This window comes from Sus scrofa, chromosome 6 (assembly GCF_054392235.1).
Source record: "Sus scrofa isolate SSC_HxYL_T2T_F1_AM1 chromosome 6, Sscrofa_HxYL_maternal_Yorkshire_Landrace_v2.0, whole genome shotgun sequence".
Taxonomy (NCBI): domain Eukaryota; kingdom Metazoa; phylum Chordata; class Mammalia; order Artiodactyla; family Suidae; genus Sus; species Sus scrofa.
The window spans coordinates 93,046,656-93,072,760 of NC_139388.1; the positions used below are offsets into that span (position 1 = coordinate 93,046,656).

Here is a 26,105-nt window from a genome sequence, read left to right on the forward strand (position 1 = left end):
GTTTGGCACTACCTCAGTGCAACTGAACTCATCCTTACGGAATGTTTATTGTGGGCCAGAGAGTGTTAGGCTTTAGGGTATTCAGAAATTAACAAGATACACTTCAAACTCAGTACTCTCAAGAGGTTAGAATCAGCTCTTCTGACCAGAATTTCTTCGGCTAGAAAAAGAAATCTCAGGGGGTTCCCATTGTGGCTCTGTGGCAATGAACCAGACTAGTATCCATGAGGTTGCGGGTTCAATTCCTGCCCTCACTCAGTGGATTAAGGATCCGGCATTGATGTGAGCTGTGGTATAGGTCGCAGATGCAGCTCTGATCCTACATGCCTGTGGCTGGGGCTGTGGCCAGCAGCTGCAGCTCAGATTCATCCCCTAGCCTGGGAACTGCCATATGGAGGTGTGGGTGTAAAAAGTGAAAGAAAGAAGGAAAGAAAGAAAGAAGAAAGAGAAAGAAAGTAAGAAGAAAGAGAGAGATAGAAAGAAAGAAAGAAAGAGAGAGAGAGAGAGAGAAAGAAAAGAAAGAAAGAAAGAAAGAAAGAAAGAAAGAAAGAAAGAAAGAAAGAAAGAAAGAAAAGAAGAGAAAAGAAAAGAAAAGAAAAAGAAAGAAGAAATCTCAACCCTACTTTCTACTCTGCTCTGGGACCTGGTCATTGCCCTCCCTTGGCCTCTTTTTCCCCAGAAGAGAAGACCTGACTGGGTGTAAAATCTGTAATTTATTAGATATATCTGTGTTGAATTAAATTCCATATTTCCATTTGCCGAGGCTAAAAATCTTGGAGTAATCCTGATCTTCTGTTTCTTCCATGTACCTATCAAATTTTATCTTCAAATCCAGAATCCAATCGTGTCTCATCACCCCACACAATCTGGTCCAAACCATCAGTATGTCTTGCTAAGATCTTTGCCATAGCATCCTGGTCTCCCTGATTCCATTCTTGTGCTCCTACAGACTATCCTCACAGGGAAGTTGGAGAGATTCTTTCAGAATGAAATTTCAAACCCTCCAGTAGCTCCCTATCTCATTCAGAGTAAAAGCCACAGGTCCAGTCCTTCTCACATCCAACTCTCTTGTTTATTCCATTCCGAGCTACACTAGCCTACTTGCTGTTTCTTTTTCTCTTTCTTCTCTTTCTTTTTTTTTTTTTCTTAGGGCTGCACCTGTGGCATATGGAAGTTTCCAGGCTAGGGGTCAAACAGGAGCTGCAGCTGCCAGCCTACACCACAGCCACAGCAACTAGGATCCAAACCGCATCTGCCACCTACAGCGGGGCAACGCCAGATCCTTAACCCACTGAGCCAGGCCAGGGATCAAAACCAAATCCTCACGATACTAGTCAGGTTCTTAACCTGCTGAGCACAACAGGGACTCTTCCTTGCTGTTTCTTAAAACACTAGAGGCAGGCTCATACCTGAGGTCCCTTCCAATGACTTTTCCTCTCTGCCTGGAATGCCCCCTTTCTCCAGATACCTGTGTGATTGACACAATCATTTCTTTCAAGTGTTTGTTGAAAAGTCACCTTCTAAATGAAGCCAGACTCTAAATTGCAACCTCCCATCCCCCTTTCCTGTTTTCCTCCACAGGAATCATTCCCTTCTAACATAACACAGAATTTACTTTTTTTTTTTTTTTTTTTTTGTCTTTTTAGGGCCACACATGCAGCAAGTGGAGGTTCTGAGGCTAGGGGTCGAATCGGACCTGTGCTGCTGGCCTACGCCACAGCCCTAGCAACACGGGATCTGAGCCAAATCCCAGACCTACACCAGAGCTCACTGCAACGTCGGATCCTTAACCCACTGAGAAAGGCCAGGGATCAAACCTGCATCCTCTTGGATGCTAGTCAGATTCATTTCCGCTGAGCCATGACAGGAACCCCCAGAATTTACTATTTTTGTTTCTGTCCATCTCCTCCCACTTAACTGTAAGCTCTGTGAATATTAATTAAATATCTACTAAATCACTTAATTAATTGAATATTATTATCTATTATGTGTCAAACACCATGCTAAAGTGATGGGGTACCATGTGATTAAGACAGCTTTGTAAGTCCTATGAGGATAGAAATAATGAGTGCTAGTACCTCATTTATTGAGTGCTTTGTGTTAAGTACTTGCCAAACATAATAATAGTAATGATGGCTAACTTTTCTTAAAACAAACTGTTCTAGGAGTTCCCACTGTGACTCAGCAGTAACAAACCTGACTAGTATCCATGAGGATGAGTGTTCAATCCCTGGCCTCACCCCCTCGCTCAGTGAATTAAGTCTCCAGCATTGCTGTGAGCTGTGGTGTAGGTCATAGACGCTGCTTGGATCCCACGTGGCTATGGCTGTGGCTGTAGCGAAGGTCAATTGCTGCAGCTCAGATTCAACTCCTAGCCTGGGAACCTCCATATGCTGCGGGTGCGGTCCTAAAAAGCAAAAACAAAAAACAAAAAACAAAAAAACAAAAACCACAAAAAACAAACCCAAAACAGAAAACACACACATGCACAAATAAAAAAACTAAAACAAAACTGTTCTACATGCATTATCTCACTTAATCCTCACCAAGACCCTTAAAGTGAATATTACTAGTAATGAGCAAGAAACAAGATTTCAAGTCTTGGAACTGGCAAAATCAGGATTTGAACTAAGGTGGTGAGAGAAGAGCAGGGTCAGATAAGAGAAATAACTAGAACTTAGGGTCAGCAAGACTAGGTGGAAGATTGGTTGTGGGGGTTGATGGAACAGAGGAAGTGACTCCCAGGTTTTGATTGGGGTAAACGGAGGAACAATAAGGCCAAAGAGAAAGATGAAAGCCTTGGGCATCTATCCAGAGAAAACCATGACTCAAAAAGACACGTGTACTCCAATGTTCATTGCAGCACTATTTGCAATAGCCAAGACATGGAGACAACCCAAATGTCCATTGACAGAGGAATGGATAAAGATGTGGTGCATATACACAATGGAATATTACTCAGCCATTAAAAGGAAAGAAATAACAGCATTTTTAGCAACATGGATGGACTTAGAAATTATGCTAAGCGAAGTCATTCAGACAATGAGACACCAACATCAAATGCTATCACTTACATGTGGAATCTGAAAAAAAAACACAATGAACTTTGCAGAACAGATACTGACTCACAGACTTTGAAAAACTTATGGTTTCCAAAGGAGACAGGTTGGGGGGTGGGGGCATGCGCTGGGGATTTCGGATGGAAATGCTATAAAATTGGGTTGTGATGATCATTGTACAACTGTAAATGTAATAAATTCACTGAGTTCAAAAAAAAAAAAAAAAAAGCCTAATTTGCGACAAAGCGAGTTTTGAGGCGCCAGTGGACCACTCATGGATGCAGGAACCGAGAGGGGTTCTGACCTCCTCCCTTATCTTCGAAGAGGAGCTGAGAGAAGGTACGCAAGGGAAGAGCAGGAGACAGCTTCCCTCTCTCTTGGGTTATTCGGCAGCAGCTGCAGGAAGGGTGTGGAGGACCGCGAGACAAAGAGCGCGCGGCTCTGCCTTTGTCCGCGCGGCCCCTTTAAGAAGCGCGCCCCCAACTGCTAGCCCGCCTTGTATGCAAATTTGGCGGCGAAGCGGTAGCGCGCAGCTGATACCCGGGGACTGGGCTGCGGCGGTTAGTCCTCTCCCGGCCGCCGTCGCCTCCGACATATTGCCCGCAGAAGCTGCGGCGGCGAAGCAGAAAACGCCGGGGGGAGGAGATGGGTGAGCAGCGCGGGTCCGGCTTGGCCCGGCAACGGGCGCGCTCGGGGGTTAGGTTGGCCAAGCTGCTAATTGCTCCCCCACGCGGACAGGATCCTGGCGAGGGGAGGGGGAGGGGATGTGGTCGCAGAGGGACCCCGCCCCCTCCTTTCGTTTTGCGGGTGGGGCCTCTTGTGGGGGCGGGACATTGGAGCGGAGGGAGGGGCTTCTAAAATGTAGACGCTCCTGGGGGCTTTGGTGAGGACCCATTCTGAGGACTAGAGAGGGCGGGGTTTGGCAGTAGGCGTGGCCTTGATGCTAAGAGAGGAGTCCGTGTGCTGTAGGCCCTAGTGCAGGGGCAAACTTTCGGGGTTCCAGGGGCTTTGTACTGGGGGAGGTGGAGCAGGAAGGAGACCTTGCAGAAGAAGGGACCCCACTCTGGAACCGGGCTTCTGGGCAGAGAGAGCTTTTATTGGCTTGTAGGCGGGTTTTCTGGGCTGACAAGTGTGTGTGGGTGGGGCTTCTGGGCTGAGGGGCTTTATGTGGGTGCAGAGCTTCTAAAGAGGGGAGAGTGGGTGTCGGCAGAGCATTCGGACTGAAGGTGCCTGTGTGAGGTTTCCTAAGCCAGGTACAGTAGTGCGTGAACAGAGCTTTGGAGCTGGGGTCTGGTTGGGGGCAGAGCTCCTGGACAAGAACTTTTTGGAGATGTGTGGGAAGAGCTTCCAGGCTAGAAGCTAGGGCAGGGGTGTGTGTGTGTGTGTGTGTGTGTGTGTGTGTGTGTGTGTGTGTGTGTGTGTGTGTGTGTGTGTGTGTGTGTGTAGAGCTTACGGGCAGGGTGTGTGTGTGTGTGTAGAGCTTACAGGCTAGAAGCTAGGGCAGGGTGTGTGTGTGTGTGTGTGTGTGTGTGTGTGTGTGTGTGTGTAGAGCTTACGGGCAGGGTGTGTGTGTGTGTGTAGAGCTTACAGGCTAGAAGCTAGGGCAGGGGTGTGTGTGGGTGGGTGGGTGGTTGTAGGTTCCTGTGCTGCCATGAGGAGATATGAACAGGCTAGTGTGTGTGTGTGTGTGTGTGTGTGTGTGTGTGTGTGTAGAGCTTACGGGCAGGGTGTGTGTGTGTGTGTGTGTGTGTGTGTAGAGCTTACAGGCTAGAAGCTAGGGCAGGGGTGTGTGTGGGTGGGTGGGTGGTTGTAGGTTCCTGTGCTGCCATGAGGAGATATGAACAGGCTATAACTCAGTGGGACTAGGGTGGTGCCCAGGATCTTTGTGCAGGGCAGTGCCTGGGACCTTGGGCTAGGCTGCTAAGCCTAGAGAAAGAGGTTGTGGGTCCAGCATTCTTCCAGAGCCCATATCCTTGACACTGTGCTCAGGCCCTAGGACCTGACCATGAGAATCCAGGATGCTCCTTGAGCTGGATCTTGGGTCCTGCAGGCAGAAACTTCAAGAGTACCCAGAAGTGTCAGCCTACAGAGACTTAGAGTATCCAAAAGGAGCAGTGTTCACCAACGCTAAGAGCACAAGCCCCAGACTCCCAGACTACCTATGACACAGTGAAAACTGAGTTTCCCAATCTGTGGAAAACCTACCTTGCTGGGTTCATTCCCTCATTAACATGTAGTTATTGCAGCCTTGCTTTATGGTGGGCACTGTGGTAAGGGGACAGGATACAGCGGTGGAAAAGACAGACCAAGGAAGTCCCTTGTGGCTCAGCGGGTTAAGGATCTGACATTGTCGCAGTTGTGGCACAGGTTGCAGGTGTGGCATGGGTTAGTTCCCTGGTCTGCAAACTTCATGTCCCACAGGTGTGGCCAAAAAAAAAAAAAAAAATCAAGATAGTGACTGCTGGAGTTCCTGTTGTGGCTCAGTGGGTTAAGAACCCAACTTGTATCCATGAGGATGTGGGTTCAATTCCTGGCCTCACTCAGTGGGTTAAAAATCTGGCATTGCTGCAGGCTGCGGCATAGGTCACAGATGTGGCTCCAATCTAGTGTTGCTGTGGCTGTGGCATACGTAGGCCGGCAGCTACAGCTCCAATTAGACCTCTAGCCAAGGAACGTCCATATGCTGCAGGTGCAGCCCAGAAAAAAAAGAAAAAGATAGTGACTCCACTGATCTTCTGTTCCAGTGGGAAAGATAGACAATAAATATGTTAACGAATGAATTAGATAAAGTTGAAGTGTGAGGAGTTCTCGTTGTGGCTCAGTGGTTAATGAATCTGACTAGGAACCATGAGGTTTTGGGTTCGATCCCTGGCCTTGCTCAGTGGGTTAAGGATCCAGCGTTGCCATGAGCTGTGGTGTAGGTCGTAGACGCGGCTCAGATCCTGTGTTGCTGTGGCTCTGGTGTAGGCCGGCGGCTATAGCTCCAATTAGACCCTTAGCCTGGGACGCTCCATATGCCGTGGGAGTGGCCCTAGAAAAGGCAAAAAGACCAAAAAAAAAAAAAAAAAAAAAGTTGAAGTGTGAAAAAAATAGAAATAAGATAGAAAGTTATGGGGGCAGATACTTACCAAATGGCAGAGAACAGCTCTCCAGAGGATATAGCATCTGTAAAAGGTAGCAACAAGCTTGGTTTGCCCAAGGAGAGAAAGACCAGGCTGGCTGGAGCATGGAGATGCAGTAGAGAATGATAGGAGATGAGTTTGAAGAGGTAGTCAGGGTCTAGGAATAATGTCAGAGGAATGTCTGATTAAGTGACAGAATGAGGAGTTCCCATCGTGGCGCGGTGGTTAACGAATCCGACTAGGAACCATGAGCTTGTGGGTTCAATCCCTGGCCTTGCTCAGTGGGTTAAGGATCTGGCATTGCCGTGAGCTGTGGTATAGGTCGCAGACACAGTTCGGATCTGGCGTTGCTGTGGCTCTGGCATAGGCTGGTGGCTACAGCTCCGATTGGACCCCTACCCTGGGAACCTCCATATGCGGCAGGAGCGGCCCTAGAAAAGGCAAAAGGCCAAAAAAAAAAAAAAAAAAAGTGGCAGAATGAGACACCAGGTAACGGATCCAATATCATTGCTGGTATCCTTGATATATGCCCTCTGGCTTGAGGATCTACCTTATGTTGAGCCCCACAGGAGGACGAAGAGGTCCCAACAGGACATCCTACTGTCGAAATCCACTCTGTGAGCCAGGATCTTCTGGGGGCTCTGGTGGGGGCCACACTTCCAGCGCATCTGTCACCAGTGTCCGTTCCCGTACCAGGTAAACTGCGTTCTGTCTCTTGCCCCTCACTGTGGGCTCACAGGAGCCATCTGGACAAAACACTCCCTGACTGGGCTCGGGGATGTGATACTCCAGATGCCAGATGGGGGCTTGAAGGGTAGGGAGCAACAGCAAAGTCCTAGAGGGTGCTCCCTGGGGCAAATCCATTGGGACATACTGTAATGACCCCAGAGGCCAGGATTCCAGTTATGGTTCTGCTCCTGATTTGCTCGTGGCTTGGACAAGTGGGCCTCCTTTTCTTCATCTATAAAATGGATGTAATCTTCCTTCTCTTCCTGGGGAATTTGGAAAGCCAGAATAAGATTAGGGATAGGACAAGGCTATGTCAGCTCCCTTGTCTGGCAGGCAGGTTTAGGAAGACTCCATCCTTGCCCTGAACTGCTTTTCTGATCTGACCCGACATTCTTGTGCCCCAGCAGCCCTTGGTAGGATTCTCAGGTCAGCCTCTGATGTTGTTCCCTCCCACCTCCAGGAGCAGTTCTGGGACGGGCCTCTCCAGCCCTCCACTGGCCACTCAGACGGTTGTGCCCCTGCAGCACTGCAAGATCCCCGAGCTCCCAGTCCAGGCCAGCATTCTATTTGAATTGCAGCTTTTCTTCTGTCAGCTCATAGCCCTCTTCGTCCACTACATCAATATCTACAAGACAGTGTGGTGGTATCCACCCTCCCACCCACCCTCTCACACCTCCCTGGTAGGTGCCCAGCTGGGACCCCCTGTTGTGTGTATGTGTGTGAGAGAGAGAGAGACACACACACAAACACATTTGGTTTCAGTTTAGCATGGCTTAGCAGGCACCCCATATGTTTGGCCTCGTGCTGGCCATGTAGGAGGAACAGGAAATGGATGATTCCTGAACGCTCACCCCTAATGTGCTCAGCGCCACACTATGCATTGTAAGGGTAGCAGAGATGAATCTGACACAGACTTTGTCTAAAGGAGCACAGAGCCTTAAGTCCTGTGCGGGGAAAGTCACAGGCATACGTGAGTGTTTCACGGAGCAGCAGGAGCTCTCTGCAGAAGGAGAGGGACAGGGGCACCAGTGATCGGAGCAAGAAGGCTCACACACCACTCTCTTATCTCCAGGAACTGTCCCACTTCCCTCCTCTGGGTCCTGTTCTACTCCTCTAGGTATTTTCCTGGTCTGACTCAGCTAGAGGCCTGTGAAGGTCAGAGAGTGGGGACAGTCCCAGTGGAAAGGACTGGGCAGGGGGAAGTGGGTATGTGAAAAGCCCATATATGGGCAGGGGGCCCACGTGACCCCCAGCCTCTGCCCGCCCCCCCCCAACAGAACTTCCACCTGATCGACTTCAACTTGCTAATGGTGACCACCATCGTTCTGGGCCGCCGCTTCATTGGGTCCATCGTGAAGGAGGTGATTGGGTCCCAGAGGCTGGCCTGGGGACTTTGGGACTTCCCTTTCACCCTGGGAATGCCAAGGAGACGGGCCCAGCCCTTCCACCTCCAGGCGTCTCCTCGGGGCTCCCTTTGAACGTGGTTGAAGAACATTAGTCACAACCCATGGCTCTCGGAGTTTACTGGGTGCTGAGGGGAAGGATTTGCTTTGCCAGTTTCTGCCCAGCTTGCTGCCCCACATTTCCCTGGGTGGGCTCACGGGCCGTGCTGGGTGGGACTTGGGCACAGCCCCTGAGGCCTCCATCCAAAGCCCCATCCCGTCCTGTCTCGCCCTGACCCAGGCTTCTCAGAGGGGGAAGGTCTCCCTCTTTCGCTCCATCCTGCTGTTCCTCACCCGCTTCACCGTTCTCACGGCCACAGGCTGGAGTCTGTGCCGCTCCCTCATCCACCTCTTCAGGACCTACTCCTTCTTGAACCTCCTGTTCCTCTGCTATCCGTGAGTACCCCTCACTTCACCCCTCGCCACCTAGCACCTGTTCCTGACCTCTGCCCTGAGTGTGGCTGGATCACCAGGTCCCTGCTCCCAGAAGCCTCACGGGCAGACAGCAACAGTACCCTCTCATATTGTCTGACAACGCCACCCTGAGATCAAGACGATTAGCCTGTTTTTGCAAGAGCAGAAACTGAGACAGGCATTGTTTCCCTGAGATGCCACTGACGGGGAAGTCAGGATGGGGCTCAGGTCCGAGTGTATATCCCACAGTTCCTGGGAGATGGTGCACAGGCTTCCTCTTCCTCTCTCTTCCCTTCCAGTCTCTCTGGTTCTTTCTCTTTCCCTGTCTCCTGTGTGTCTTAGCGTTTATGGAATCTCTCAGTTCCTCCCCAGGTCTATGTGCATGCAAGTACCTGCATGTGTGAGTGTTTCTGGGTGGGTGTCTGTGCATGCAGCATGTGTGTGTGTGTTTCCATACAAGCATATCTGTATGTCTGTGAGTCTGCTTTGCTCACTCATTCCCTCCGTGTTGCCAGAACTCAGATGGTTAAGGATGGAAAGGTAGTATCTAAGCGGAGCCCAGGCCTGCCCCCTTTCTGCCCTGGAAGTGGGGAGAACTTTGGCAAGGGGTCCACTCTGGCCATTCCTGGGGCAGGCTGCTGGCTGCTTAGGCATTAACAGTAGTTTCCCAATCCCTGGGCTTTCTGGGTCATGAACTTCCTCGGGCTGGACCAGCTCTGTTCCCTGGGAAGCTTCAGAGCTAGACAGTCCTCCCTCTATATCTTGCGTGACCAAAAGGGCACTATCATGGGAGGAGCACGATCACACTTGCTTTAGTTATAACTGGTTTTTATTTTTTATTATTTTATCTTGGCCATGCCCACAACATGCAGAAGTTCTGGGACCAGGGATTGAACCTGAGCCATAGCAGTGACAACACTGAATCCTTAACTGCTAGGCCACCAGGGAACGTCTAGTTTTTTTAATTATAAGAGTGATATATGTTTCAGGCTTTGAACATAGAAAGTGAAAATCTCACATAATCTCAGTTCTCCAGAAAATGATTACTTGCAGCATATCCTTCAAGATTTTGTCTACAAGTGCACACACATACACACTTTTTAAAAACAGAAATGGGATTGATCTCTGTGCATAATATTGTACTGTTGACTACATTTTTCACACAGTCATGTAATTTGGTTATTTTTCCATGGCAACATATATGAATCTGCCTCTTGTTTTTTGTTGTTTTTTTTTAATGGCCTCATAGTATTTCCATTGAATAGACTTTTCACATTGTGTTCTGTTTGTTTTCTTTTGGTGGACTTTTGAGTTGTTTGAGCTCAAAAGCTGAGCTTTTCCCTATTAGAAACAGTGGGGCAGGGAATATTCTTTTGCATCTATCTTTGCACACTTGTCCAGTATTTCTGTACAACAGATCCCCAGAAGTGGAATTACTGCACCAAAAGATATGTTTAATGTTTCTGATAGATATGGCCCTCCAGGATGTGCTGGTTGGAAATATCAGTAATTGGGGAGTGTCCATCGTGGCTCAGTGGAAACGAATCTGACTAGCATCCATGAGGATGCAGGTTCAATCCCTGGCCTTGTTCAGTGGGTTAAGGATCCGGCATTGCTGTGAGCTATGGCATAGGTCGCAGACGTGGCTTGGATCCTGTGTTGTTTTGGCTGTGGTGTAGGCCAGCAGCTGTAGCTCTGATTCTACCCCTAGCCTGGAACCTCCATATGCCATGGGTGTGGCCCTAAAAAGCAAAAAATAAATCAATACAAAAATTTTTGTTAATGTAAGGCATGTTGTAAAAAATCAAATCTATTAGTGCTGGAAAGTTTATGAAGAAAAACAGCCTTTCACCCCACCCTCAGATTTTTTGTCCTACCTCTGAAAAGCAACTTTTTTCATTGGTTTCTCATTTTAAGTGTTTTTTTGAGTTACCTCCATAATTTTAGTATCCCTTTGCTTTTGTTTATTCTTTTAAAAATTTACTGATTGATTTTTATAGTTGGATAATAGGTTTAACTCATTAAAATTAAAATTAAAATATGTAGGAGTTTCTGTCGTAGCTCAGCAGAAACAAATCTGACTAGTATCCATGAGGACCCAGGTTTGATCCCTGGCCTCGCTGTGGGTTAAGGATCTGGCGTTGCTGTGAGCTGTGCTGTAGGTCACAGACGCAGCTCAGATCCCATGTGGCTGCGACTGCGGCTGTGGCTGTGGCGTAGGCCAGTGGCTACAGCTCCATTTGACTCCTACCCTGGGAATCTCCATATGCCGTGAGTGCGGCCCTAAAAATATGTGTATATATGTATGTATGTGTGTATAGAAAAGAATGTAGAATGCAAATGTCAGCTCCCTGGACTCCTGTCTCCCAGCTACCAAGTTTCCCTTCCAAGAGGTAAACATTAGTGTTTCTTGTTTCTTGTATATCCTGGAAGTAAATGTTCTGTACAAATACAAACACAACCCCCCCACACACGTATATGCACACATACATTGATTCCCTCTGAATGACAGATGAAGATTTAGTTCACTTTCCATCCATACTGTTCTAGTTCTAGTATTTGATAACTGTTATTGTTTTTAATTTTCTGTTATGCTTGTATTTTTATTCCATCAATAATAGTCAATGCCGGAGTTCCCATTGTGGCTCAGCAGAAACGAATCTGACTAGGATCCATGAGGACGCAGGTTTGACCCCTGGCCTTGCTCAGTGGGTTAAGGATCCAGCATTGCCATGGGCAGTGGTGTAGGTTGCAGATGTGGCTCAGATCTGGTGTTGCTGTGGCTCTGGTGTAGGCCAGCAGCTGTAGCTCTGATTTGACCCCTAGCCTGGGAACCTCCATGTGTCAAAGGTGTGATCCTAAAAAAGCAAAAATGATAATAATAGTAATAGTCAATGTCTTAATCCCTTTTCTATAAGAACATAATATTAGGAGCCCTACCCATCCACTTTTCCTCCCCTCTCCCTCCTCTCCCTTCCTGGCAGCTGAACTCTTTTATGTTGTCATACTTGACATTCATATTCTCCTATATAGCCACATTTAAGTCTTCCATTCTTTGTCTAAGGCTAATTCTAAAAATTAAAAGCTAATAAGTAGCCTTGATATTACTATGAATATGAAAATATCATTCACTGCATAGACAAAATTCCTTCTAAGTTACTGAGTTATAATCTTGGGCCTCTTGAAAAAGAAAATTCCTAGTGTCAAGGTCAAATGGTTTCTCTTTTCTTACATTCCATCAGTTGCTTAAAATCACACCACATTTTGCTTCATATTTAGATTGTAACTTTCTTATATAGCTTTTTGTTTTTCTTGGAGTTTCTAATTGCCTTTCTTTTTTCTTGTTGACAAAAGAATGATGGGCCTTCATCATATCCTCGTTTATCCAGCCTGTCAATCATGCTACCTGTTGCCTGGAGTCCATTTTTCCCCCCCAAAGACATCCCTCCTGGAGCCCTCCATCCTCCTGCTCCAGTCTGGAGTGGTTGCTCTTTAGGCCTGCTGTTCAGCTCTCAGCCTGGGACTTCCCTTCGCTGCCCTCCTGGGTTGGATCCACTGTTTCCTGGATCCCATGTCTTCCTCTTTCTTGGTTTTCTCCCTTATTTTGCTGGAGCGCATTATCAGGTAATTTCCTCAACAGGGGGTATGTGGGAGGTATATACATTCTGAGTCCTTGCATGTCTAAAAATGTCTTTATTCTGCCCTTATACTTGATTGATGGTTTGGCCAAATGTAGATTTCTAAGTTCAAATTCATACTCTCTCAAAATTTTGAATATTGCTCCATTGTCTCTAGCATCCAATATTTCTAATGAGAAGTCTGATGCTAGTTTCATTCCAGTTACGTTGTTGATAACTTGTTTTTTTCCTTGGAAAACTTTCAAGAATATTCTATCTTTTGATTGTTTGAAATTTCACAAGGAGGTGTCTGATGTGGAATTTTTGTCATCCATCTTATTAGAATTCTAGGACTTTTTTAACCTGGGGATTTGGGTATTTCTTCCGGTCAGAGAAATTTTCTTGTAGTATGGAATTCCCCTTGTGGCTCAGTGGAAACAAATCTGACTAGTATCCATGAGGACGTAGGTTCAATCCCTGGCTTTGCTCAGTGGGTTAAGGATCCAGCATTGCCATGAGTGTAGTGTAGATCAAAGACATGGCTCGGATCTGGCGTTGTTGTGGCTGTTGTATAGGCCAGCAGCTACAGCTCCAGTTGGACCCCTAGCCTAGGAACCTCCATATGTCATGGGTATAGCCCTAAAACAACAACAACAACAAAAATTTTTTTTCTTCTATTATTTATTTGGTAATATCTTCCCTTCCTTTTTTTTTTTTTTTTTTTTTCCTGTTCTCTGAGACTTCTCTTCATCAGATGGTAGACCTCAAAGATTGGTCATCTGTTTCTCTTACATTTTCCCTCATACTTTTTATCTCTCTCCCTCCTTACCCTCTTTCTTTCTTTCTGTAGCTCTCTCTGTCTGTCTTTTTTCTCTCTTTGTACTTTGCCTTTAGGCAGATTTTCTCAACTCTATCTTCCAGATTTTTTATTGAGTTTTTTTTCAGCAATCATAGTTTTTCATCTCTAAGGCCTCTTGTTTTCCGATTGTCTTTTCGCATAGCATTCTGTTGTTTTAAAAATCTTATATTCCCTCAATTTTGTCTTTACCCTGGGGCCCATTTTTCGGTTTCATGCTGCTGGTTTTCTAAGTGTAGTTAGTTTCTTTGGTTATCCGTTTACATTTAAGAGTGGAGGATGAGTGGTTTGGGATGCATTTTCTCTCCCTCTGCCATTGTATATGTAAGTGAGAGGTGTGGCTGGCTCTTCTAAGTGTGTGGGCAGAGCACACTGACCAGTAGACTTTGCTTTAGGATGAGTGAGTGAGGTGCTAGCTGTCAGGGTGTGGGCCCCCATAGGCCAAAAAGAGGAGGGGTTATTATTACTCTAGGATGCCCTCATTAGAGACCTTAGGGTCTCCTCAGTTTATTCATTTTCTTTAGCGAAGAATCCTTCAGGGCAGATTGTGTCAGGCATGTGGGAGAATAGAGGGAATGACTCAAATTCAGGTCTTTGTTTAATCCCATTTGTTCTGCCCTGCTTCTCACTTCCACCCTCTATCAGATATGCTCACTTCAAGCCAGTCTCTCTCGGGGTCAGTCTGGGCAGATAAGTTCCTATGCCCAGTGCAGCTCTGTCCTGGCACATTCTAGACCTGTGCTCTCTGGTTTAGTAGCTTCTGGCTGCCTATTGTTATTGAACATTTGAAATGGGCTAGGTTGTATTGAAATGTGCTATTACTATAAAATATATACTGGATTCTGAAGATTTAGTTCAAAAAAAGAAAGTAAGTAAAAAAGCTCATTCATAAATAAAGACTATAGGTCGAAATAATATTTTATGTATTTTGGGTCAAGTAAAATAGAGTATTAAAATTAATTTCTTGGCGTTTCCTTTGTGGTTCAGCAGTTAATGAACCTGACTAGGATCCATGAGGATGCAGGTTTGATCCCTGGCCTCGCTCAGTGGGTTAAGGATCCAGTGTTGCTGTGGCTGTGGTGTCAGCTGGCAGCTATAGCTCTGATTCAACCCCTAAGCTGGGAACTTACGTATACCCTGTCAGTGTGGCCCTAAAAAGCAAAAATAATAATAATAATAATAATTTCTTTTTTTAATATGGCTAATGGAAAATTTTAAATTACACATGTGACTCTATTTCTATATGACAACACTGCTCTAGATGTTGATTCCTTCTTCATCTGTCAGCATGTTTCCAACTGCTCTCTGAATTTGTCGGGATCACTTATATACTGATAACCCCCACTCCCATCCTTTTTTTGCTGATGTGTATCTTTTTTCTACTTGTATGTATTTTCTACATTGATCCTGTCACATCTTGGGTGGAGAGAATGAAAGGGAGTCTGCCGTCCTGCATGGGAAGTTGTTCCTAACTTGTGACCTGTCAGAGCAGCCACTTGCCATTACCAAACAATTTAATTGTATCGACTGTCCTTCTTAAAGGCAAAGCCAGGAATTTTTTTTTTTTTTTTTTTTTTTTTAAGGCCACACTATGGCATATGGAAGTTTCCAGGCTAGGGGTCACATTGCAGCTGCAGCTGCTGGCCAATACCACAGCCACAACAGTGTGGGACCTGAGCTGCAGCTGCGACCTAAACCACAGCTCATGGTAACGGCGGATCCCTGACCCACTGATCAAGGCCAGGGATCAAACCCACATCCTCATGGATACTAGTCGGGTTCATTTCCACCGTGCCACAACGGGACCTCCAGAAAGATTCTTAAGTAATTGTCCTTAAGTTTGAGTCAGAGGCCATTGTACATTCATGTAGGTGCCCCACTCCCTCATTCCCACCGAGCAGAGTGTTTTGGGAATCTCATTTCAGTGTTCTTTACTGGCCCACAGAATCATTGGCCTGCTTCTTTTCTGAACAAATTGTGCTGATTTTCTACTCTGGGCCAGACACCATGCTGGGCACTGTTGCAAAGATTAAAACAGAGTATCTATAAAAACACTACCATAATGCCTGTCTGAGCCTAGAGAATCAACATGGCCTATGTAACTTAAGACAAGTGAAGGAAACCGAGGCTCATAGAGGTGACATAACTTGCCCTAAATCACAGCACTAGTAAGTGGCAGAGCTGGGATTTTAATCCTGGCCTATGTGACCACAAAGGTTATGCCCTTAACCTAAATTTTCTAAGTTATTGTACTTGAACCTTACCTCGAGGAAAGTGGTAGCTTTCCCATTTTATAGACCAGAAAGCAAAACCCAAAGAGACTAATTGTAGGAGTACCCAAGGACACTCATATATTCCTTCTTGGAAGTTCAGAATAAAGGAAGAAAACATTGCTATAGATTAAAAAAACAGCACTCTTATTGGCTCTAGCTCCTGGTAGCAGCCCAGGGACCCTTCTGCAGCTGTGTCTGAGGACCTGGGGAAATTGAAAGGTGTAAACTAAAACAAGGAATGCCTAAAAAAACTAAACCAGGAGTTCCCTTGTGGCACAGCAGGTTAATGATCCAGTGTAGTCGCTGTAGCAGCTCGGGTCACTGCTGTGGCATGGGAATGTAGAACAAACAAACTAAAACAAAATGAAAAAACAAAGAATGCATGTAAAGTGCACCTATCACAAAGTTCCACATTAATTATCTTCCCTTCTGGGTTATGGGTCTGTCTAGTTTTCTCCTTAAAAGATACCAGCCACACACTCCACCCCTTGAATAATTAGCTTCAGCTCTGACCTTAGGGTACTCCTCAGAGGAATGAGTTTGTACTGTTCAGGGGCCCATTTCAGTGCCTCACACATGATAGACACACAATAAATATTGTTCCTGAACTACCCTCCTCTGCAGAACAAAAAGCTGCCTCTAACACATGCACTCGTGACAGTTTCTACCTCTCTTTTGCGGTAACACATACAACGTACTTTTTTTTTTTTTCTGTCTTTTTAGGACTGCACCTGCTGCAGATGGAGGTCCCCAGGCCACAGCCACAGCATCGTGGCCTCGAAGCCACGTCTGCGACCTACACCACAGCTCACAGCATCACCGGATCCTTAACCCACTGAGCGAGGCCAGGGATCGAACCTGTGTCTTCATGGATGCTAGTCGGGTTCATTAACCGATGAGCCATGGCAGGAACTCCAACACGTACATTTTAAATTAATGAATTACCCATAGTATTTGTTGGCTATCTGTCTTGATCTCTGGTACCAGGCAGTTCTGGATTGGAATTCCAGCTTCATTACTTCCTTACTCATTGTGTGACCTTTCAGAATCCACTCCACCTTTCTTTTTTTTTTTTTTTTTTTTTTTTGTCTTTTTGCTATTTCTTGGGCCGCTCCCGTGGCATATGGAGGTTCCCAGGCTAGGGGTCGAATCAGAGCTGTAGCCACTGGCCTACACCAGAGCCACAGCAACGTAGGATCCGAGCCGCGTCTGCAACCTACACCACAGCTCACGGCAACGCCGGATCGATAACCCACTGAGCAAGGGCAGGGACCGAACCCGCAACCTCATGGTTCCTAGTCGGATTCGTTAACCACTGCGCCACCACGGGAACTCCCACTCCACCTTTCTGAGCTACAGCTTCCTCAGCTGAAAAGGCCACAAAATAACAATACCTAACAGAGTTAGGAGAAATAAAAGAAGAGAATGCTTGTAAAGCACTGAGTCCAGTGTCTGGAGTATGGGTTGTGGCCAGTGAACGTGGGCCATGGTGACTCCTGCTGGTCAGCAATAGACTGTGAGGCCAGAACTCATGTCTTGCTTTCCACTGCATCCTCGCTGCTCAGCACAATGCCTGGCGCACACTCGGTGTTAACATGTTGAATGGCTGACCATTGGCTGGGAGGCTGGATGGCTAGAAGGATGGGTGAAGTCTCCCCTCTGAGCAGCCAGGAGACCTAAAGTCTGAGGAGGAAAGTCCCTCAGTGGTTAAGGGTCGGGATCCTGGCCCCTGGGCAGGCCTGCCCTCACCGCTGTCTTCCCCAGCAGGTTTGGGATGTACATTCCGTTCCTGCAGCTCAACTGTGACCTCCGCAAGACCAACCTCTTCAGCCACATGGCCTCCATGGGTCCCCGGGAGGCAGTCAGTGGCCTGGCACGGAGCCGGGACTACCTGCTGACGCTGCGGGAGACATGGAAGCAGCACACGCGGCAGCTGTATGGCCCAGATGCCATGCCCACCCACGCCTGCTGCCTGTCGCCAAGCCTCATCCGCAGCGAGGTGGAGTTCCTCAAGATGGACTTCAACTGGCGCATGAAGGAAGTGCTGGTCAGCTCCATGCTGAGTGCCTACTACGTGGCCTTTGTGCCCGTCTGGTTCGTGAAGGTGCGTTAGCTTAACCCAGGGAGGGCTGGGGCCTCACCCTGCTGCCTGCCCCCCAGGAGCCCTCCTGCTACTCCTGCATAAGTAACTCTGCTGCTTTGGATGAGATTCCCATCTGTTCTCTTGGCCAGAGTGACTACTGCTTTCATTTTAGAGTGGAAAAAACATGGCTCACTGAGCGGAAGTGGCCTGCACAAGGTCACCCAGCCAGTGAGGGGGCCATGTCATTGTTGTTCACATCACTTGACAACAAAAGGCAGTGACTTTGTATTTCAGTGTGGCCATTTCGGCACAGGCACGTCTCAGGGTCCTGCTTTATCATTCAGTGTGAAAGCCAGGATTCATCCAGGTCTGAGTGATGCTGAAAGCCTGTGCTCTCTGTCTCTGGCTTGTAGGGCCATCTGGGAAGGGACCTCCCCAGCTGACAATGGGCTGGATACACTTCTCCAAGGATGGGCTGCCCTGGATGATGGGGGTTGAGAGGACCTCTTGTCTGTTAGGCACCTACAACATGCTAGAGTTTTCAAGAACGTTATAATCCTGCTCAAGTCTCTCAGAGGTGGTTACTCTTACCCTCACTTCATAGATGAGGAAGCTTGGAGTTCCCATGTGGCTCAGCAGGTTACAGACCCAACTAGTATCCAAGAGGATGCGGGTTCAATCCCTGGCCTCACTCAGTGGGTTAAGGATCTGGCGTTGCTGTAAGCAGTGATATAGGGCACAGATGCAGCCTGGATCCCATGTTTCTGTGGCTGTGGTATAGGCCGGCAGCTGCAGCTCTGATTCAACCCCTAGTCTGGGAACTTCCATATGTCACAGGTACAGCCCCAAAAAGCAAAAAAAAAAAAAGAAAAAGAAAAAGAAAAAAATAGATGAAGACGCTAGAGCTCAGAGAAGTGAAATGACTTACCTGAGGTCCCATAGCGAATAAGCAGCAGAGCCAAGATTTGAACTCATTTTTGTTGGACCGCAGACCCTGTTCTCTGACTCAGAGTGGTTGGCAGTGGGAGCATTTCTCTGTGTAGAAAACTTAGCAGTGAGCACAGGGTTTAAGTGCACCATTAAGCCGCCTTTGTTAGGTGTTTGATCCTTGGTCTCAGGCCACCCCCGGGTCTCTGGGGCTGTCTGGACCTCCGAGGCAGATGGAATCAGGGAAGGGGGAGGAAGGGAGGCCATTAGGGGTGTCCCAGGCCTTACCCACCTTCCCACTGCCCCCAGAACACACATTACTATGACAAGCGCTGGTCCTGCGAGCTCTTCCTGCTGGTGTCCATCAGCACCTCAGTGATCCTCATGCAGCACCTGCTGCCTGCCAGCTACTGCGACCTGCTGCACAAGGCCGCTGCCCACCTGGGCTGCTGGCAGAAGGTGGACCCAGCGCTGTGTTCCAACGTGCTGCAGCACCCGTGAGTTGCCCTTCCCTGACTCACCCAACCCCAGCTCCCCTGATCAATGTCTGGAGTCACTAGCAACCTCCCCTAACCGATTCTCTCCCCTCCCCCTGCAGCTCATCAATTCATTTATTTAGTTATCAAATAGCTTTTTTTTTTCTTTTTTTGGCAAGACCAACAGCAGAGCAAATAGTTTTTGAGCATGTTTTGCAGGGCCCAGGAAGGACCTGTCCCCTGTCCTTGGGTAACTTTCAGTGTCCTGGAGATAGGGTGGGGGGCAGGTGGTAAATTCATGGACCTATTGACTTTCTCATTCACGGACTTACTCGTTGACTGATTTGCTCACGCATCCATTCATTGCTTCCCTCTTTCCACTCACTCATCCATCCAGTCAGTGGGTCGTCTGCTTTTTCAGCAAACATTTACTTCCGCCTCATCCATCCCAGACCTGGTGCTGTGTATCCAAGCTGCTGTGAGCTTGGACTTTGACCTAAAGGCAGAGGGGCGCTATGGAGGGTTTTGAACAGTGGAGGGACCCATTCCCAAGTGTGCCTTAGAAACATCCATCTGATAACAGGAAATGGTCTCTGTTAGTTGACGACATACCCTGGCCAGGGGAGGACCACCACATGGAGCAAATGGCTTAGATGAGACCCCTTGAGGAGTTCACAGTCTGGTGGGGGTGACGGCTGTGTACACAGAGTTAGGATGAGGGAGCTGAAAGGGACCCAGCTGCAGGCTGGCATTGCCCTCAGAGCAAAGGCAGAAGTCACCCTGCTCAGGAGCCCTTAGGTGCTGGGCTGTCCTCCCCTCAGCCTGACCCATCCTTCCCGGTGCCTAGCCTCTCCACAGCCCTTCATCACAGTGGTTCCACCCAGGTTATGCTAATTGTCCTGCCTGTATTCCCCCATTAGACTGGAAGCTCCTCAAGGCTGGGATCACCTCTGAATCACATCTGAGTCTTGGGCCCAGCACAAAGCCCGGCAGAGAAGAGGCCCCTAGGACAGGTTTGTAGAGGTAGGCCCACAGAGGTGCAAAGGGAGGCCACAGAGGCCAAGCCTCCTGACATTGGCCCTCCATGCTAATCAGGGTCCCTCTCAGACTTCATCCAAGTGGTTCAGAAAAGGGATGGGTATTATGGGACGATGGGGGCTTGGTTAGCCTCAGGCTCTGAGGGGGTTGGGGGTGGAAAAATACTCCATGGCTGAACATAGGGATAAACCCGTCCATGGCTCACCGTGGTCCCCAGATAAGACCCAGGCTCCTTCACATGACTCCCCGTGATGAACAGGGTCCTGCCAGCCCTTTCTGCCTTGTCTCTTCCCACGCCCAGACTTGTACTCCTCTCTAGCCAGACCCAGTCTCTTTGGATCCTCAAAGTCTATATGTTCTTTTGTATCCAGGCTTTTGCATATGATGCGTGTTTTGCCTGCAATGCTCTTTCCAGCTTCCCTTTCCTGTTTAATTTCTGTTCATCCTTCAGCATTGTACTTCCTCCAGGAACACTTTCCTGACCACCCAGGATAGGTTCAATGCCCTGCCCTCTGCTCCCCCGACCCCACAATCCCATGATCATTGCACCTAACGCTTTCTGCTGTGTTTGCTCAGTTACTTGCCTGTCATTCCAGGACTAAAGCTCCTGGAGGTCAGGGTCCTTGTCTGTTAAACAGTCGACCGTCTCCTCACTTCTGGAAAAATGCCTGGCTTGTGATAGGTCCACAGCAAATTTTTGTTTGTTTATTTATTTTTTTGGTCGCCCCCCTCAGCATATGGCGTTCTTGGGCCAGGAATCAGATCCAAGCTGCAGTTTCGACCTACGTCACAGCTGCCCAACAGCAGATCCTTTAACCCACTGTGCTGAGCTGGGGATCAAACTTGCATCTTGGCACTGCAGAGATGCTGCTGATCCCATTGCACCACAGCAGGAACTCCCACAGCAAATTGTGTGTGTGTGTGTGTGTGTGTGTGTGTGTGTGTGTGTGTGTGTGTGTGTGTGTATGTATAGTCCTTTTTTTAAGATAAAATTTACATACAGCAAAATGCACAAATATTTTTTTTTCTTTTTGGCCATCTCGTGGCACATGGAGTTCCCAGACAAGGGATCAGATCTGAGCTGCAGTTGTGACCTAAGCCACAGCTGCAACAACACAAGATCCTTAACCCCCTATGCCAGGCTGGGGATCAAGCCTGTGTCCCAGGGCTCCTAAGATGCCGACAATCCCTTTGTACCACAGTGGGAACTCCCACAAATCTTCAAGTATACAATTCTTTGTGTTTTGATAAAGACATACACACCCATGTAGCCCATCCCCCATCAAGATATAGAACATTTACAGCCCCTCAGAAAGGTCTTTATGCCCCTTCCCCATGACCCCCTCCGCCTGGCAAGCATCTTTTCACTTCCTTTCACCATAGCTTAGTTTTGCCTCCAAAACACATATATTAAATTATACAGTAGGTATTCTTGGGTCCAGTTTTTTCCATTCGGCATAATGTCTACAAAGTTCATCCGTGTTGTTGTGTATAATCTGGTAACTGTTTTTAAATGAAGAAATCAATAGGACAAGAGCATGAGAGTGAGCTTCTTGCAGACGTGATTCTCAGTCCTCTGGCCCCGGACACTTGGAGTTACTGAGAGGTCTCACAGAACACTGAAAAAATATTCCCTGGTCCAAAAACCTTATCTGCATGCTCACTGGGGCCTCTCTGTGCCAGGCCTTGTGATGTGCTGCAAAGACACAGAAATAAATTGGACACCATCCCTTCCCATCAGCGCTCCCAGACCAATGAGGGATACAGGCAGATAAATAATTGACAAAGCACTGAGGAGAGTGGACCAGTAACCACGAGGTTGCGGGTTTGATCCCTGGCCTCACTCAGTGGATTAAAGATCCGACGTTACCGTGAGCTGTGGTGTAGGTCGAAGATGCAGTTCAGATCCTGCGTGACTGTGGCTGCGGCATAGGCTGGCAGCTACAGCTCCGATTCAACCCCTAGCCTGGGAACCTCCATAGTCCTTGGATGTGGCCCTAAAAAGAAAAAAAAAGGCTCCTGAACTCTTTGGGGAGTTTGGGAAAGGCTTTCTGGAGGATCTTAGATTTCAAAAGATGACAAAGAACCTGCCAGAAAGATGAAGCATCAGGAAGGGCAGTCCGATGGGGAGGAGCACCTTATGCAGAGGCAGGAGCAGTTAGGTGTGCTGGATGAGCCGGAAGCTTGAGCAGGTTCTGTGCAGTGTTAGTCCACACAGCCCTAGAGGCCAGGCCAAATCCTTGGGGACCTGACTCCCGGAGCACTGGAAAGCTTTGAAAAGGTTTGGGGAAGAGAATTGTCAGGTTCAGCTTGGTATCTTCCAAAGACCACCCAGGGTTCTCCTGTGGTACAGCAAGTTAAGTATCTGGCATTGTCACTGCAGTGGCTTGGGTCACTACTGTGGTGTGGGTTTAATCCCAGGCCCAGGAACTTCCACATGCCACAGGTGTTGGCCAAAAAATACAGAACCGGAGTTCCCATTGTGGCTCAGTGGGTTAAGAGTCTGACATAAGGAGTTCCATGGCTCAGGGGAAACAAATCTTACTAGTAACCATGAGAGAATGTGGGTTCGACCCCTGGCCTCTCTCAGTGGGTTATGGATCTGCATGGCTGTGGCGGTGGCTATGGCAAAGGCCGGCAGCTACACCTCCGATTGGACCCCTAGCCTAGGAACTTCCATACACTGCATGTGCAGCCCTAAAAAGACAAAAGAATCTGACATAATGTCCGTAAGGATGTTGGCTTGATCCCTGGCCTTGCTCAGTAGGTTAAGGATTCGGCGTTGCCATGAGTTGTGGTGTAGGTCGCAGATGCAGCTTGGATCCCACGTTGTTGTGGCTCTGGTGTAGGCTAGTGGCTACAGCTCCGATTCGACCCCTAGCCTGGGAACCTCCATATGCCATGGGAGCGGCCCTGAAAAGGCAAAAAGACAAAAAAAAAAAAAGAATGCAGCTTAGATCCACCGTTGCTGTGGCTGTGGTGTAGACCAACAGCTACAGCTCCAATTCAACCCCTGCCTAGCCTGGGAACTTCCATATGCTGCAGGTATGCCCCCCCCCAAAAAAAATATACCAAAGACCCCTCAGCTTAGGCAGCTGTGTGGTGGACTGCTTAGAGGCTGGAGGTGAAATTGATTGGAGGCTAGATGAAGAAAATGAGCCCAGGGAGGGAAGAGGGTTTTCTTAAAATCCCTCAGAGACATGAATGTCAGCCCTAACCCTCCCTACTCCCAGGGCAGTGGCTTTCTCATGATTCTTACCCCACTTTACAGAAGAGGCAACTGAGACCCAGAAAAGGAAAGTCACTGTGTCTGAATGATAGCAATGGGAGTAGAGCCCTGCTGGTCACCCCATGCCTAGTCTTCCAGCATCCCCTTGTGTGGGTGAGCCGGGTATAAGGGATTCTGTTGGGCTGTGTCTCCAGGTGGACTGAAGAGTGCATGTGGCCACAAGGCGTGCTGGTGAAGCACAGCAAGAACGTCTACAAAGCAGTGGGCCACTACAACGTGGCCATCCCCTCCGACGTCTCTCACTTCCGTTTCCACGTGAGTCTCCTCCCCTGGGAAGGAGGGTGGGGCCTGATCTAGAGGGCAAACTAGGCAGAAAGGTGATGCCATAGCAGGAGAAGGCTATTTTCACTATTTCCCAAACCCCAAAGAAGACAGCGCACACATGCAGCCCAGGAACAGCCATGCAAGTGATCACGTCATAAACATAGCTCACTTGGAACCAGATCTTTGAAAACATTGAGTGGCAGTGGAAGAGATGATAAAAGGAGGGGTTCTTGGTGGTGAGAATAACTACGATCATCATTTCTGGAAATTCCCTGGTGGTCTAGTGTTGGGATTTGGCGCTTACATCACTGTGGCCTGAGTGCAATCCTTGGTCTGGGAACTGGATTCCAAAAAAAAGAAAAAAGCAAAGAAACGTCATCATTCCTTATTGTGTGCCAGGCACTGTGGTAGGCACTTCTGTGTATCCTTGCAATCAGTCTGCACCGCAACCTTGTGTATGAGAGAAATACCAGGGCTATCCCAGGTTTCAGGTACTGAAATCGGCTTAGAGGGTTTACTTGTTCCGAAGGTTTCCTACTGGGAAGCTTGGAAAATAATGGTAATGGCTGATGGTCCTAGCACTATGGAAAAGGGCCGCTCAGCAGCATCTGGGCTGGTCTCCATTTTACTGTCAAAATCCTTTTTTCCAACATGGTCATAAAGTAAAATTTGATGTATAGGGGACCACATGGTGCTTCTCTATTTGAAAGGGTTGGACTTCCCTTCACGTTCTGCCCCCACTGCAGTAGCCCCTAAAGACCTCCCCAGGAGTTCCCACTGTGGCTCAGGGATAACGAACCCAACTAGTATCCATGAGAATGCGGGTTCGATCCCTGGCCTCAGTGGATTAAGGATCCAGTGCTGCCATGTGCTGTGGTACAGGTTGAAGACGCTGCTCAGATCTGGCACTGCTGCGGTTATAGAGTAGGCTGGCAGCTGCAGCTCCAATTCGACCCCTAGCCTGGGAACTTGCATAAGCCACAAGTGCGGCCCTAAAAAACAAACAAACAAACAAAAAATGGAATTCCCATTGTGGCTCTGCAGGTTAAGAACCCGACTAGTATCCATGAGGATTCTGGTTTGATCCCTGGCCTTGCTTGGTAGGTTAAGGATCCAGCATTGCCAAAAGCTGTCAAAAATGTGACTCGGATCTGGTGTTGCTGTGGCTGTAGCGTAGGCCAGCAGCCACAGCTCCAATTCGACCCCTAACCTGGGAACCTCCATATGCCACAGGTGCAGCCCTAAAATGAAAGAAAGAAGTCAATTAGGGATCTTAAACAACTTATGTGTTTTAAGCAGTATTGGCAGAAAGAACACCACAAACAAAGGCAGAGGTAGCAAGGTCCACGCCCAACCCTCCAGAGGCTTCCTCCCCACCCAGGTCTGCATGGGGCCCCAAGAGCCTGACCCCTTCACTGGCCCACCCAGAACCCCCATCCAAGAGGGGGGGCTTCTGGGCCATACTTTCCAGCCCTTGCCTACTCTTTCCCCGGCAGTTCTTTTTCAGCAAACCCCTGCGGATCCTCAACATCCTTTTGCTGCTGGAGGGCGCGGTCATCGTCTACCAGCTGTACTCCTTAATGTCCTCTGAAAAGTGGCACCAGACCATCTCACTGGCACTCATCCTCTTCAGCAACTACTACGCCTTCTTCAAGCTGCTGCGGGACCGCCTGGTACTGGGCAAGGCCTACTCGTACTCTGCCAACCCCCAGAGGGACCTAGACCACCGGTTCTCCTGAGCCCCAGGGCGACCCCAGGGACCACATCCAGGCTTCAGCCAGGGGCTCTCTGGGAGGGGGCTTTTGGGGAGGGTTGGGTGAGGGCAAAAAAAACACAAAAACAGACAAAAAAAATCCACCAGAGCTTTGTATTTTTGTTACATACTGTTTCTTTCTTTGATAATTGATGTGATTATCAGGGGGGGAAAAAGTCCTATTTTTATACTCCCAATAAACCCGTGTCCTGTATTTCTTTCTCTTCTTGCCGGTCAGGTGGATAGCAGAGGTGTGGGATTCTGGGCCAGAAAGCCCTGTGTGTGGCTGCTGGGGCCCCTGGCAGCTCTGCCTTCTCCAGTGGAGAAGAGGTGAGGAGATGGCAGAGGCAGGCCTTGTCTTTTTTTTTTTAGGGCCTCACCTGTAGCATATGGAGGTTCCCAGGCTAGGGGTCCATTTGGAGCTGTAGACGCCAGCTTACACCACAGCCATGGCAACGCTAGATCTGAGCCACATCTTTGACCTACACCACAGCTCATGGCAACGCTGGATCCTTAACCCACTGAGCAAGGCCACAAATTGAACCTGTGTCCTCATGGATACTAGTCAGATTCATTTCTGCTGAACCACTGCCAGAACTCCTACAGGCCTTGTCTTAATCCAGTTTTTTTAAATGTACAATGATAATCCCCATTTTTAATTTTATTTAAAAAATTTTTATTTTGGAGTATAGCTGATTTACAATATTGTGCTAGTTTCAGATGTGTAGCAAAGTGACTCAGTTATACATACACATATATCCAT

General features: G+C 48.1%; 1 protein-coding gene across 10 annotated transcripts; it reads left to right on the forward strand.

Annotated features, from left to right (window-relative positions):
* The first annotated feature begins 1,621 nt into the window (after positions 1–1,621).
* Positions 1,622–25,556, forward strand: TMEM39B (transmembrane protein 39B). Of its 10 annotated transcripts, none has more exons than XR_014807399.1 (10): positions 3,591–3,708; positions 6,751–6,877; positions 7,371–7,590; positions 8,188–8,271; positions 8,594–8,748; positions 17,280–17,616; positions 18,832–19,019; positions 19,919–20,021; positions 23,460–23,580; positions 25,086–25,556. XR_014807399.1 is itself a non-coding variant. In XM_084963692.1 (9 exons), exons 4-9 carry the CDS (start codon positions 8,218–8,220, stop codon positions 25,326–25,328), a joined length of 1,098 nt encoding a protein of 365 aa, XP_084819818.1. In that variant the 5' UTR covers positions 3,591–3,760; positions 6,751–6,877; positions 7,371–7,590; positions 8,188–8,217; the 3' UTR covers positions 25,329–25,556. The 10 variants fall into 10 exon arrangements, 6 of the variants coding, with proteins under 6 accessions (XP_020951456.2, XP_084819818.1, XP_020951455.1 ...); XR_014807398.1 differs by having other exon boundaries at positions 19,919–20,011; XM_084963692.1 differs by lacking the exon at positions 19,919–20,021 and having other exon boundaries at positions 3,591–3,760.
* Positions 25,557–26,105: the final 549 nt, after the last annotated feature.